Source organism: Rana temporaria, chromosome 4 (assembly GCF_905171775.1).
Source record: "Rana temporaria chromosome 4, aRanTem1.1, whole genome shotgun sequence".
Classification (NCBI taxonomy): Eukaryota; Metazoa; Chordata; class Amphibia; order Anura; family Ranidae; genus Rana; species Rana temporaria.
In genome coordinates, this window is record NC_053492.1 from 156,168,650 (window position 1) to 156,182,135 (window position 13,486).

Sequence of the window (13,486 nt, forward strand, 5' to 3'; positions counted from 1 at the left end):
TCAAAATTACAACAAAATTGTGCCATATTGTGTCAAAAAAGAGATAATATAACAGCTTTTAAACAAATTTAGTAATTAAAGGATCAATGGAAAACAAATTAAATTCTTATGCATATGGTAAGGAACGGCATGGAATACAGAGTAGCTATCAGTAATATCTTTATATCAAACATGGCTTCGCTTCCTGGAAAAAAAAATTGTATTACTGCGTACAGGCAATTACAAAGAGAATAATATTTTCTCAGCACTAGTAAAACACTTAATTTAGAATAATTCATTTAATCCAAACCTGTTCTTCCTTGTAATAACCGTTTGTTCTGATTGGCTCTGGCAACAAAATGGTATAAATCCCTTTTGGGCATTTTCTGAGAAGTCCTGTCACTTCATTAGAAGACAGATAACATCTGACACTGAAGAAGTTACTTGTACACTTGTAATCAATGTTACTTTGATGGAATATTAATGCAGTAGCTCCGATTTCAGAGTCCATTGTGTTCAATAATCCACATGATATGCAAGATATTAAGGGGCACATCTCTTCAACCTAGGTTTTCAACGTCCGACCCACAAGGTGAGGTTTTAATCTGTCCAAGTGGTGCTATTACCAACTTAGCAACAGTCACAAATCCCTCCAATTGCGATTTTTAGGAGGTTATAAAAGTGATGAACCTATATAAACATGTGAAGTTCCACGCTAGATTTATAAATTGTGTTGGAGTGAAAAAAAAACAGCTGCTACCACAGGTTAACAGATACAAACCTTCTACAAATTATTCACATACAAAGTGCAGTGTATGGACTTTGTATGTGAATAGTATAAAGATGATGAGCTGTGTATATTAATGAACAAAATTCAAGTGGTATTAGACTAAAAAATGAAATATTCTGTATGGCAGCTTAGCAATCCTTAGATGTGGTGGGTGCTTTTTTTTTTTTTATGTAGGGATTATTTTCCTATATTTTTAACCACTTACAGACCGGAAGATTTTCCCCCTTAAAGTGGAGGTTCACCCTAAAAACGAATTTTTAACATTAGAGCCAGCATAGTAAGGGCATATACTTTCGGCAGGTTTTTTTTTTCTTTTCTCCGTACTTACCTTTATATTCTGATTTGGTCCAGGGCTTCCGCGTTCCGATGACTGCGGGACTGGGCGTTCCTATCCTTCTGTTCGATGATTGACGGCTTGTGAAACAGGTGACCTGTCGCACAATGCGCGTCACCATATTTCCGGAAATAGCCGAGCTGCGAGTCGGCACTATACGGCGCCTGTGCCCGCCGTGTAGAGCTGACTGCGCAGGCGCCGTATAGTGCCGACTCGCAGCTCGGCTATTTCCCGACATCTGGTGACGTGCGTTGTGCGACAGGTCACCTGTTTCACAAGCCGTCAATCATCGAACATAAGGATAGGTACGCCCAGTCCCGCAGTCATCGGAACCCGGAAGCCCTGGACAAAAACAGAATATAAAGGTATGTACAGAGAAAAAAAACCTTGAAAGTAAATGCCCTTACTATGCTGGCTCTGCTAGATGTAATATAATTTTTTTTTTTTTGGGTGAACCCCCGCTTTAATGACAAGGCCATTTTTTGTGATACGGCACTGCGTCGCTTTAACTCACAATTGTGCGATTATACAACGCTGTTCCCCACAAATAGAGCTTTCTTTTGGTGGTATTTGATCACCTCTGCGTGTTTTTTTTGTGCTATAAACAAAAAAAAGAGCATCAATTTTGGAAAAAAAATTGCTGTAATAAATATCCCAAAAAAATGTTTTCATCAATTAAGGCCAATATGTATTCTTCTACATTTGTTTGGTAAATAAAATTGCAATAAGCATATATCGATTGGTTTGCGCAAAAGTTATATCGTCTACAAAATAGGGGATACATTTATGTCATTCATTTTTTTCTTTACTAGTAATGGGGGCAATCTGCAATTTTTAGCAGGACTGCGACATTGCGGCGGACAGATCGGACACTTTTAACACATTTTTGGGACCATTGCTATAAAAATGCACTGATTACTGTGTAAATGTCACTGGCAGGGAAGGGGTTAACACTAGGGGGTGATCAAGGGATTAAATGTGTTCCCTGGGAGGTGTTTCTAACTGTGGGGGATGGGGCTGACTGGAGGAGGATAGAGATCGCTTTTCCTAATCACTATCATAATGAACAACAGATCTCTCTCTCCTCCCTGTCAGAACAGATATTCAATATCTAGATGTGCAAAGCTGGTAGCGAAATACTCAAAAAGACTTGCAGCTGTAATTGCAGCGAACGGTGATTCTACAAAGTATTGACTCAGGGGGGCTAAATACAAATGCCAGCCACACTTTTCACATATTTATTTGTCAAAAATTAAAACCAACTGATCATCTTCTACTTCACAATTATGTGCAGCTTTGTGTTGGTCTATCACATAAAGGTATACGTTTAATAAACGGTGATAAGCCGAGATCATGATGATCACGGCTTATCACAGAGCATTGCCGGTTTAATAAACTGTGATAAGGAGCAGAGAACACATTCTTCACTTCACATCACATCACATGGATGTTTTGTCACAAACGGCCAGTTTAATAAACCGTGATATGAAGATTTCACAGCTCTTCCACTGAAATATCTCCCTTCCAGATTCACCAGCTCAGAGGTGGAGAATCTGGGAGAGAAGCTGGTGTGATAAGAGGAAGAAGGCTTATTTCTTCCTAATTTCAACACCAGTGGGTTAAAAATGAATATTAACAACAATATACATGTGTGTGTGTGTGTGTGTGTGTGTGTATGTATATATATATATATATATATATATATATATATATATATACACACATACAGTATCTATATAACACGTGTGTGTGTGTGTGTATATATATATATATATATATATATATATATACATATATATATATATACACACACACACATATATACCGTATTTATCGGCGTATACCGCGCACTTTTTTGCCCTTAAAATCAGGGCAAAATTGTGGGTGCACGATATACGCCGATACTTGCTTCCCGCACTGTGTTTGAACTTTGCCGCCGATCCCTGCTTCCCGCGCTGTGTTTGAACGCCGCCGCGGACATATACCGAGCGCAGTACACTCGGGTACAGTCGGCCAGGCTCGGCTCCCTTCTAGGTTATGCGAGAGGAGCCGAGTGTGCTCGAGTGTACTGCGCTCGGTATATGTCGGCGGCGGCGTTCAAACACAGCGCGGGAAGCAGGGATCGGCTCAGAGACAGCGCAGGAGCAGCGGGGAGGACACCACGAAGGCCGCAGACGGACGCCGGACCGGACAAGGCCGCCGATGGACGCCAGGCAAGACACCAAAACTGTAAGTAATAAAAAATAAATAAAATTCAGGAATTTCACGTCCAGAGTAGGGGTGCGCACTATACGCGGGTGCACACAATAGGCTGATAAATACGGTATATATGTATGTATATATGTGTATATATATATATATATATATATATATATACATACAGTATTTATATATATATATATATATATGTAATTTTATATAAATATATATACATGTTCTTTTAAACTTTAGTTTCACTTTTTGAATTCGGCTGCACCATAATCTCACAATATCTCACGAGATTACAGGCAGTCCACCCACTTTTACACAGATCTCGGCTGTTTTCAGAGAAAAAACTTCACCTCTGTTCACCATCTGAGAACTGAAGTTCTCAGTTTATTAAACTGGCTGCAGAGGAGATAATTCTCCTCATGAGAACTGCCGTGAACTGCTGTGAACTGAACGGAGAAAAAACTTCACAGTTTATTAAACGGACACCACAATCCCAATAAAATACATTCCCGCTTTTGGTTGTAACATGACAAAAAGTGGAAAATGTCAAGGGGTATGAATACTTTTTCAAGGCACTGTATTTGTGTGTGTCTAAAATGTGCACTTTTAAGTTCTGTGACAGTTGAATTTCGCTGTAAAATCAGTGCTTGCAGTTGCGGCACAACTGGGAAAATAGGTGTGAAGTTTCTAAGTGACCACACAACCATGGAGAACTTTGTCACTTTGGTCACAAAACAGACCTACAAATTAATATAGACATGTAGGGCCAGATTCACAGAAGAAGTACGCCGGAGTATCTACTGATACATCGGCGTACTTTCAAATTTGCCGCGTCGTATCTTTAGTTTGAATCCTCAAACCAAGATACGACGGCTTCTGGCTTCGATCCGACAGGTGTACGGCTTCGTACGCCTTCGGATCGTAGGTGCAATACTTCGGCGCCCGCTGGGTGGAGTTTGCGTCGTTTTCCGCGTCGGGTATGGTAATTAGCTATTTCCGCCGATCCACGAAGGTACGCGCGGCCGTTGCATTCTTTTACGTCGTCGCTAGTCGGCTTTTCCCGGCGTATAGTTAAAGCTGCTATTTTGTGGCGTATAGATAGACTTGCCATGTTAAAGTATGGCCGTCGTTCCCGCGTCGAATTTAATTTTTTTTTTTTGCGTAAGTCTTCCGTGAATAGAAAAGGATGTAACTCACGTCGAAGTTCAAAAAATTACGTCAGTGCAACGTCATTTCGCGCAAAGCACGGCGGGAAATTTCAAAATGGAGCATGCGCAGTTCAATCGGCGCGGGGACTCGCTTCATTTAAATGAATCACGCCCCCTACCCGCCCAATTTTAACTACGCCGCCGTAACTTACGGCGCAAAATCTTCCTGGATTCGAAATTCCGCCAGGTAAGATACGGCGGCGTAGTGTAACTCTGATACGCTTCGCCTGGGCAATTCTCTGTGAATCTGGCCCGTTGTGCTTGCAAACTGCACTATAATTAATAATCAACTGCTTTAACAAATATCCCCCATTGTCTGCATGTTCTTACCATGTTACACAAGGGTTGATTTACTAAAGGCAAATAGACTTTCCATATTTTCAGGGAAAGTTGCACTCTGCTGCCATTTACAATCCAATCATGTGCAAACAAAAATACCGGGTTTTCTCTTTGCATATGATAAAGTTTTCTTTGAAAGTGAAATTTAACCACATTCATTAATATCTGGGGAAAATGCCCTTGCAAAGTGAACAGCCTGTTTGCCTTTAGTATATCAACCCTGTGGTATTATTGGCAGTATACAACTGTAGATATTAAGACAAAATAATGAATAAAAATAGAAATCCATGCTGACAGTCTTTGATTCTACCTAGATGGGTGTTTATTTTCAATGTTTTAATTATTTCATTTTTTTTTTTGGAGTATCCATCCTATAAAAGTTCCATGGGACCAACATGTCTTCGCGTCCTGACTAATTTTAAAGATTGATGTAGCAAGCATTTAATCAATTATAGCTTAGTGGTATGCACTTCAAAGATAGTTGTTTAACTCCATGTTAATTACACATGTCCTAAACTTTGTCATGACCCGGCGCCCTCGTAAAAAGCGGCATGGCAGCAACTTTGTAGACAATTTTATTTACAATATCCTCATTTTTTTTTTTTTTTTTTTTTTTAAACAGTGACTTTTTCATTAGGCTCTGCAAACAATTCAAATCAAAGAGGAACTGAAAGCATGCACTTCACAGTCTTTGACTAAACTTTCATAATTGTGCTAATTTGGGTTATTTAGTGGCGCTACCATAAAAGGTTCACACTGCGGTCTGTTCAAACAAACAGCCCTCCACACGCACATCCCAAGACCAGAATAAACCAGCGGAGGGGCCGGAGTGCCAACTATGGTCATTTGAAATGTATACAAAATTTATTGGTTGAAGTGCCAAGAAAAACATTCTAATCAGTCAGTTTCCTCTCATTAAATGTTAATTAGTTTGACATAAGCTTCCTGCAGAGGAAAGTACTGGGTACTTACACATCATTAAGGGAGAGATGAATTGCAATAGCGTAGAGGACAAAAAAGAAAAAAAAAAAAAGATAGGCAAAGGAAAGAAAAATAAAGAGTGCATTTGGAGAAAGGCCTACCCTTTTTGCTTGGAAGCTCTTCCTGAACAAGCCTCAGAAGATGCTGAAACACAAACAAGGTTACAATGGATTACCTCATATGATCGGACTCTCTTCTCAAAGCAAATGAAACAATAGTGGAAACCAATTAAATAATTCCCTCCTCATTGTATATTGCTTGAATAATTTCCAATATATTACAATACCCTTTTACAACTAGAAAACAAGCATATTAACCTTTGCTCTGCGCCACACCTGCAGCGTTCTTGTGTACAAAAGGTCACTGACATGGAAGCAATTACTGCATGCGCAAAGGGCGTTTAGCTATGCAAAGACTGCATCGCCTTCTATTTTTATTCCGCGTGGCCGCTGTAGTCTGCTTAATTAAACAATAATATAAAAACAATAGCACTGAGTTTCATTAACAAAACAGGATAATTTATTCCTCCTTCTGGACATTTTTGGGAGAGCTGAGAACTGATAAAAGTGATAAAATGACTTAATTAATGTCATGGTCACGCTGTTTCAGTTTGTGGAGGGAAAGGTCTTTGTAGTAGGTACGAGTTTAAGTATAATAGGTTTTAATTGGTTGATAAAGCAGAACCCTGGCCCAAATGTTCATTTTTGTGTTTTAAAACCTTTAAGAGGTTTAGTGCCTTAATCATGGTTTTATCACAGTTTGTTCGAAAGATTTTTCACAGTTTCCTGTGCTGGTAACACAACAGGAAGTAAAAGGTTTCTTCCTAAAGTAGCACTTAAGGGCAATTTTTCTTTAGGGTTATAACCCCTGTTATTTTTTTTGCCTTTTCTCTTCACGTCCTGTTCCATAACCAAAACAGGAAATGATAGAAAATCCCTCAAAAGCTTGGGATGCCCTGGCTGTGACCAGGGTCACCAGAACCAGTGTTCTTAGTGGAAGATTTCTCCACTATGCCTGTTCTGGGGACAACCCAAAATGTAAAATTTACTTCACTTTCAATGATAATGGTAAACATGACAAATACAGGGGGTGAAGCTCCCTAATGGGTCACAGACAGCAATAAAAAAAACTGACAGGTGGCTAATCTATACTCTATTCAAAACAAAAAAAGTTTTGCTTTTAGTTACACTTTAACCACCTCAATACAGGGCACTTTCACCCCCTTCCTGCCCAAGCCATTTTTCAGCTTTCAGCGCTGTCACACTTTGAATGACAATTGCGCGGTCATGCAACACTGTACCCAAATGATATATTTTTTTTTTTCCCCACAAATAGAGCTTTCTTTTGGTGGTATCACCTCTGCGGTTTTTATTTTTTGCGCTATAAACAAAAGAAGAGTGACAAGTTTGAAAAAAACACAATGGGGCAGATCCACGTACCTTTGCACAGGGCGTATCTAAGATACACTACGTTGCCCTAACTTTGTGCTTTTTTTTTTCGAATCCTGAAAGAATTCGCGCCGTAAGTTACGGCGGCGTAGTGTATCTTTGGCGGCGTAATGGCGCGCCATTCAAATATCTGTGATGGGGGCGTGTTTTATGTTAATACGTCGTGACCCGACGTAAACGACATTTTTTTTTAACTGCGCATTCACCATCCGTGGGGGTATCCCAGTGCGCATGCTCAAAATTAACCCGGAACAAGCCAATGCTCACGTCGGTGACGTCATTCTACGCAAATCCCTATTCGCGAACGACTTATGCAAACGACGTAAAAAATTCAAAATTGTACGCGGGAACGACGACCATACTTAACATTGAGTACGCCTTATAACAGCAGCTTTAACTATACGCCGGAAAAAGCCGAACGCAAACGACGTAAACAAAATGCGCCGGCCGGTCGTACGTTAGTGGATCGCCGTAAATAGCTAATTTGCATACTCGACGCGGAATTCAACGGAAACGCCACCTGCCGGCCGCCGAAAAATTGCAGCTTAGATCCGAAGGCGTACTAAGACGTACGCCTGCCGGATCTAGCCGAGATGCCGTCGTATCTTGTTTTGAGGATACAAAACAAAGATACGACGCGCAAAATTTAAAATTACGCGGCGTATCAATAGATACGCCGGCGTAATTTCTTTGTGGATCTGCCCCAATATTTGTTACTTTTTGCTATAATAAATATCCAAATGTATTTAAAAAAAAAATAATTCCTCAGTTTAGGCTGCTATGTATTCTTCTACATATTTTTGGTAAAAAAAAAATGCAATAAGCGTATATTGATTGGTTTGTGCAAAACCAAGACGTTATAGCATCTACAAAATAGGGGATAGATTTATAGCATTTTCATTATTATAATTTTTTTTACTAGTAATGGAGACCATCTGCAATTTTGCCAGGCACCCGCATCGGGTCCCCAGTGACGCGGTGCGCTCCCTGTTGGGCCAGGAAGACGAGGACGTCATATGACGCCTGCCCAGAACAAGAGCCGCACTGTCCAGCCGTCATTTGACGACCGGCGGTCGGCAAGCGGTTAAGGAGTATAAAGGAAGCAACAATACCTGACAGAGAGTAGAGAATAACTGAACATTTACATGTATAAGGCAAATGCAACATACATTATAAAGTGCTATGTTTCAATGGTTTGGCAGATCTAAGGTTGGGTTATAGATGGACAGATTTTAAAGAACATTCAGTTACCCAGCTTTGTAAAGGTTTGCAAGTGCTGGATTCTAGCACAGCCTTTTGAATGTGGCACCTCGTGTGTGCTGTGAAAAATGCACCCTTCTTGTAGAAAAAGTAATGACTGATTGCAAAAAGCTGGGATGGTTGTACAATCAACTTTAAAGGAGTTGTAAAGGAATTTTTTTTTTCTCAAATGACTGTGTAGCCCTGTTGTGATTTTCAGCCATTTAAGAGGATGTAGATATATATATATATATTGCAGCAGGTGGAGCCAGAGAGCACAGATTTGGAGGCTGCAGTACAGAACAGACATAGAGATACATTTCTACACCAAGGTGCTGGAGAACTGCATTTTCCCAGGAGGCTGTGAGACAGGAAGTTCCGGGAGAGAGGAGAGTGAGGAGGAAGGAGTGAAGGGAGAAAGACAGATCTGCATTGCAGGGGATTTAAGACAGCTTGTATCAGAGCTGTTTGTTTGCCACTGAGACACAGGCTCTATGCAGTAGTGTTTGGAGAGACTGATGTTCGTCTACTGAAACAGGGAGAGACTGTGTTTGGAGCGATCGAACTGAGGCCTGGTCGCAGGGCCGATCCAGCCACCGGAGTAACCCAGCCTGCCCAATTGAGTGAGTGAAGCTGACGGAGGTTATTGCCAGATTCCCCAGACGGCCCCTAGACTATCTGAGATGTCCTGCCAGAGGCTTTAAAAGACTGCATCCATTTCACAGACGTCGGTCTGAGTCGAGAGGGACACTCGCTTCCGCAGACAGCCATCCTCCTTTCCTAAGAGACACTGAAAGTGGTGAGCGGCCTTTGGCCATTGCAACAAGTGTATTTCCTACAACTGTCATACATCCAGGGCCCCAACGTTGGCTAGCCTAGGACAGTACTACTGGCCAGTAGTTTAGGGTGGGGTCGATACTGCTAAGTATATAGATATATTACTGTTCATCGCATTCAATCTAAACGTATTATCTCATTCTGTTATTAGTTGTATTATATTAGAGTGGGGAGACATTAAGGGCTTTTGCTCTATCCCACAGTCATTAAATCTGTTATAAAGCTTCACAAGGTGTGCTGGTGTGCTGTGGATTCATTGTTTGTGGTGTGTCACAGAGGTTAGACAGAAGACCCGATAATTCAGCGGCTCCTTCGGGGGTGAGCGCTACACGTGGGGGCTCGTCCGGGATTTGAACCCGGGACCTCTCGCAAAGTGATAACCGCACAAACGAGCCAGCAATGGATCCAAACACCGCAGCAGAGTGGTGCAAAGAACAAAATGGCCAATTAGGGCTGAGTATAGTAATGGACATTCCTGCTGACAAATGGACAGAGGAACAGATCCGTCAAGCAGTAACTACACTAGCACCTGACCAGAAAGTGTTTGTAATAGACACGAAAATAGATCAAAAAGTCTCCCATACCTATGCCCTACTAGAATGGAAGAAAGGAGTCCCAACCTGCTTCCAGGGTGATAGCATCCAGCTAGCCGGAGAAGTTAAAGCACGGTTATTCCCTCTACTCACCTCAGCAAGTTGTCTGGAGGGACCAAGCCAGGCCATGTCAGACACAGTGGAAGTAACTACCACTTCTGTACCAACCACTAACTACCCCCCAGCTTCCTTCTTCATGGACATAGGAAAACTGGTAGAGAGCGTTAGAAAAATGTCCTCGCCATCTGTGAACTATGGCTACAGGAAGTTGAGAATTTTTTCTGGAGTGCAGCCTGTACCTCCTGGAGAAGAAGAGTATGAAACCTGGATGGAACAGGCTATGCAAGCACTGGAAGAATGGGATGTTCCAGAGGCTCAAAAGAAACAACGCATTACTGAAAGTCTGAAAGGCGTTGCAGCAGAAGCCATCCGAAATTTGAAATTCAGTCAGGAGTCTTGTACAGCATATGACTATCTTCGCATGCTACAAGATGAGTTTGGGCGCACAGAGAAAGCTACAGATCTAATCTTCCTATTTGAACACATGTTTCAACGGGAAAATGAGCAGCTTTCCGAGTATATTCGACGACTAAACAAAATGCTATACCAGATTGTACTAAAGAAAGGAATAGAAGCCAGGGATATGGATCAAGTTAGAATGAAACAGATCCTGAGAGGCGCTCTGAGTTCCGATCCCATCTGGATCCAGTTGAAGACCTTACAAGGGGGTACCTCTTTGCAATACTCTGATCTCATTAAGATGGTAAGGGAGGAAGAGGCTATCCTAGAGGAGAAAAAGAAGGGCTCAGGATTTTCATTTGCTGCTGAGGTTCGAACGCTCAATGTGTCGAATGGGAATTCAGAAGTGGAGCAATTAAAGGCTCAAGTTTCCCAGCTGATGCAAATGCTAACCCTATTGTCTGCAGGTGTCAAGTCGCCCCTTGAAAAAGTCACTTCAGAACCAGTTCCTGAATCTACTACTCAGGTGGTGCCTATCAAGAAACCGTCAAACATCTGCTATAATTGCGGAGGAGTGGGTCATTACCGAAATACCTGTCCGAGCCCATCGAATGCAAGAGGAAGTTATCGACCGTCGGGGAAACTACAGAGGGCCCCAGTGAGGGAGCAAACTGGGTGCCCAACTACTGAAGACTGCTCTGATTCCCAGGATACCAATAAGAGGCCCAAGTCTTTGCCCAGAGCCTCACCTGCTACGACAAAAAGATCCCCTCCCCTGGCGTCTGGTCCTGTGTCAGAGGGAGGCAAGGCACACCCACAACCTAAACACCCGGAAGGGGGAAGAAAACAACCACCACAAGCGAGGAAGAGGGCTAGAGTGCAGCCGACTGGGTCTATGCCTTCTACTACTCCGAAGAAGTTCCCTGACCAGTTGATAGGCCCTTCACCCATTATCCCAGTTCAAGTAGAAGGGGTTTACACGAAGGCTCTCCTCGATTCAGGTGCTCAAGTAACACTGATTTACCGGGACTTCTACCAGAAGCATTTGAAGCATCTACCCCTGATGGAGTTAGAGGATCTCGAAATCTGGGGTATTGGGACTCAGAAGCTTCCATATGATGGGTGTCTACAAGTGAAGCTGGAGTTCAGTTCGGCAACTGTTGGACAACCAGGGGTCTGTGACGCCTTAGCCATTGTATGTCCCCGCCCACCAGGAGCTAATCGAAGTTCTATGATTGTGGGAACAAATACTGACTTGGTGAGACGCCTTATAACTCCATTAGTGACGGAAGAGAGTTCTACTTCAGAGGAGATGCACCCGATGTTGCGGCCAATCTACCAGCGGATTATTCAAGAACAGAGGGCCCCTGCAGAAGTGGGACGGCTTTGGAGATTAGAAAGAGCAGAGAAGGTCTTACAGCCAGGAGAAATGACTAGTTTCCGGGCCTCAGTCAAGTTGAATTGGTCACAACCAGGCCCCTATGTGGTCCTGGAAACTGATCCCAGAAATATGAAGAGATCTGGAGTGGAATTGGTGCCTGAGATAATATCCACCAGAGCTCTACAGCGGGCCCGTGGGAGAGTCTCTGTAAGCGTATGCAATGTGTCAGACTCCCCAGTGACCTTGAAGGCACGGATGCCGATTGGACAAGTGGCCACTGCCACACCCCTCTCACCCACTGAATTGATAGAGGGAGTAGACAGAGAGATCCCAGCTGAACGATTCTATCCTAAAGATGCCCCTATCTCGCCTGAGTGGAAGAAGCGAATTCAGTCTCAGCTCCTCAAGTGGCAAGATTTATTCTCCAAGGATGAGTTTGATGTGGGGTGTGCTAGGAGCACTCAGCACCGCGTTCGCCTCCAAGATGACAAGCCCTTTCGAGAAAGGTCACGGCGAGTCCCATTGGGAGATCTAGATGACCTAAGGGAACAGCTGGCTGAATTGAAAAGGACCAGGATAATCCAAGAATCCAGGAGTCCTTATGCCTCACCCATCGTTGTAGTTCGCAAGAAAAACGGTTCCATCCGTTTGTGCATAGACTACCGCACACTCAACCAAAGAACCATTCCCGACCAATACACTACTCCTCGAATAGAAGATGCCTTACAGTGTCTGTCCGGAGCAAAGTGGTTTAGTGTACTTGACCTGCGAAGTGGATATCACCAGATACCCATGCATCCTGAAGATAAAGAGAAGACTGCTTTCATCTGTCCACTGGGATTCTTTGAGTTTAATAGAATGCCCCAAGGCCTCACAGGAGCCCCAGCAACTTTCCAACGACTAATGGAAAAGACGGTGGGAGACATGCACCTGATCGAGGTACTAGTGTATCTGGATGACCTAATAGTCTTCGGAAGAACACTGGAAGAACATGAGCAGCGGTTGGAAAAGGTCTTGAAGCGGCTGCATGAAGAAGGATTGAAACTTTCCTTAGAGAAGTGTCAGTTCTGTCTGCCTTCAGTCACGTACCTGGGACATGTTGTTTCAGCAGAAGGCATATCAACTGATCCTAAGAAGTTGGAAGCTGTGGCTTCATGGCCGAGACCTCGTAATATTACTGAACTCCGGTCCTTCCTAGGATTCTGCTCATACTATAGGAGGTTCGTAGAGGGGTTTGCCAAGATAGCTCAGCCTCTGAACACGCTTCTAAGAATGGAAGGAGCAGAAGATGAATCGATGCCCTTTGAGCCGGGTTCATCAGCCCACGGAACTAGGAAGCCTCGTGAATCAATCCAGGAGGAATGGACCGACCAATGTGAAAGAGCTTTCCTCCAATTGAAAGGAAGTCTAACACAGGCTCCTGTCCTTGCCTACGCTGATCCTGCCAAGCCTTATGAACTACATGTGGATGCTAGCAGAGAAGGGCTAGGAGGAGTACTATACCAGGAATATGATGGCCTCCTGAGACCGGTGGCATATGTGAGTCGGGGTCTCACCCCTTCTGAGAAGAATTACCCCACTCACAAGTTGGAGTTCCTGGCCTTGAAGTGGACAGTGGTGGACAAACTAAAAGACTACCTGTACGGGGCCAATTTCGTGGTCAGAACTGACAACAACCCACTCACTT

The 13,486-nt window shown here is 43.0% G+C and overlaps 1 protein-coding gene across 1 annotated transcript in view; it reads right to left on the reverse strand.

Annotated features, from left to right (window-relative positions):
• The window catches only part of LOC120936696, a 353,988-nt gene that overhangs the window by 38,323 nt on the left and 302,179 nt on the right, over positions 1-13,486 (reverse strand). Inside the window, exon 6 of the mRNA XM_040349249.1 lies at positions 5,944-5,986. Within this exon, the coding sequence (XP_040205183.1) occupies positions 5,944-5,986 (43 nt within the window). The remainder of the gene's footprint in view (positions 1-5,943; positions 5,987-13,486) is intronic.